The 565-nt window shown below is 39.8% G+C and overlaps 1 protein-coding gene across 1 annotated transcript in view; it reads right to left on the minus strand.

Moving 5' to 3' along the window:
* Positions 1-565, minus strand: part of EMH_0023750 (uncharacterized protein) — a gene marked incomplete at both ends in the record, with an annotated part of 4,971 nt that overhangs the window by 2,986 nt on the left and 1,420 nt on the right. Inside the window, one exon of the mRNA XM_013502191.1 lies at positions 124-285. Within this exon, the coding sequence (XP_013357645.1) occupies positions 124-285 (162 nt within the window). The remainder of the gene's footprint in view (positions 1-123; positions 286-565) is intronic.

Here is a 565-nt window from a genome sequence, read left to right on the forward strand (position 1 = left end):
GAGCCCCACACGATCCCGACTCGATCCCCACACGATCCCGACTCGATCCCACCCGAGCCCAACACGATCCCCACACGATCCCCACACGATCCCACACGATCCCCACTCGATCCCTGTGTTTACCTGTGTTTCTGTCTATGACGAGTTTAAAGTCTTCGATGGGCCCATAGGCCTCAACAGTTTGTTTGAGGGATGTTTCAGTTGCTGTGTATGGAACGTTTCTTATCATAAGCCGCCGGCTGCTGGGATCGGCTTCTATCATCGCGTACAGTGCGTTCTCTACAGCTGTACATACACCACAAACACACACAAATAACACCTGCGTCTATATACACAACAACCACAGATGCTCGCGTCAGTGTTTGTTTATATAATTTATTTTATTTATTTAATTTAAAAAAAAAAAAAAACACAAATTATGTACGCAAGTACAGATACAAACGCATCAACTCCAATGCATATACACAAACACACCCATAAACCCTATCCTATTTTGTTACATATACATATACATATATATATATATATATATATATATATATATATATATATATATATATATATA

Source organism: Eimeria mitis, genomic scaffold (genome assembly GCF_000499745.2).
Source record: "Eimeria mitis Houghton genomic scaffold, Emh_scaff847, whole genome shotgun sequence".
NCBI lineage: Eukaryota > Apicomplexa > Conoidasida > Eucoccidiorida > Eimeriidae > Eimeria > Eimeria mitis.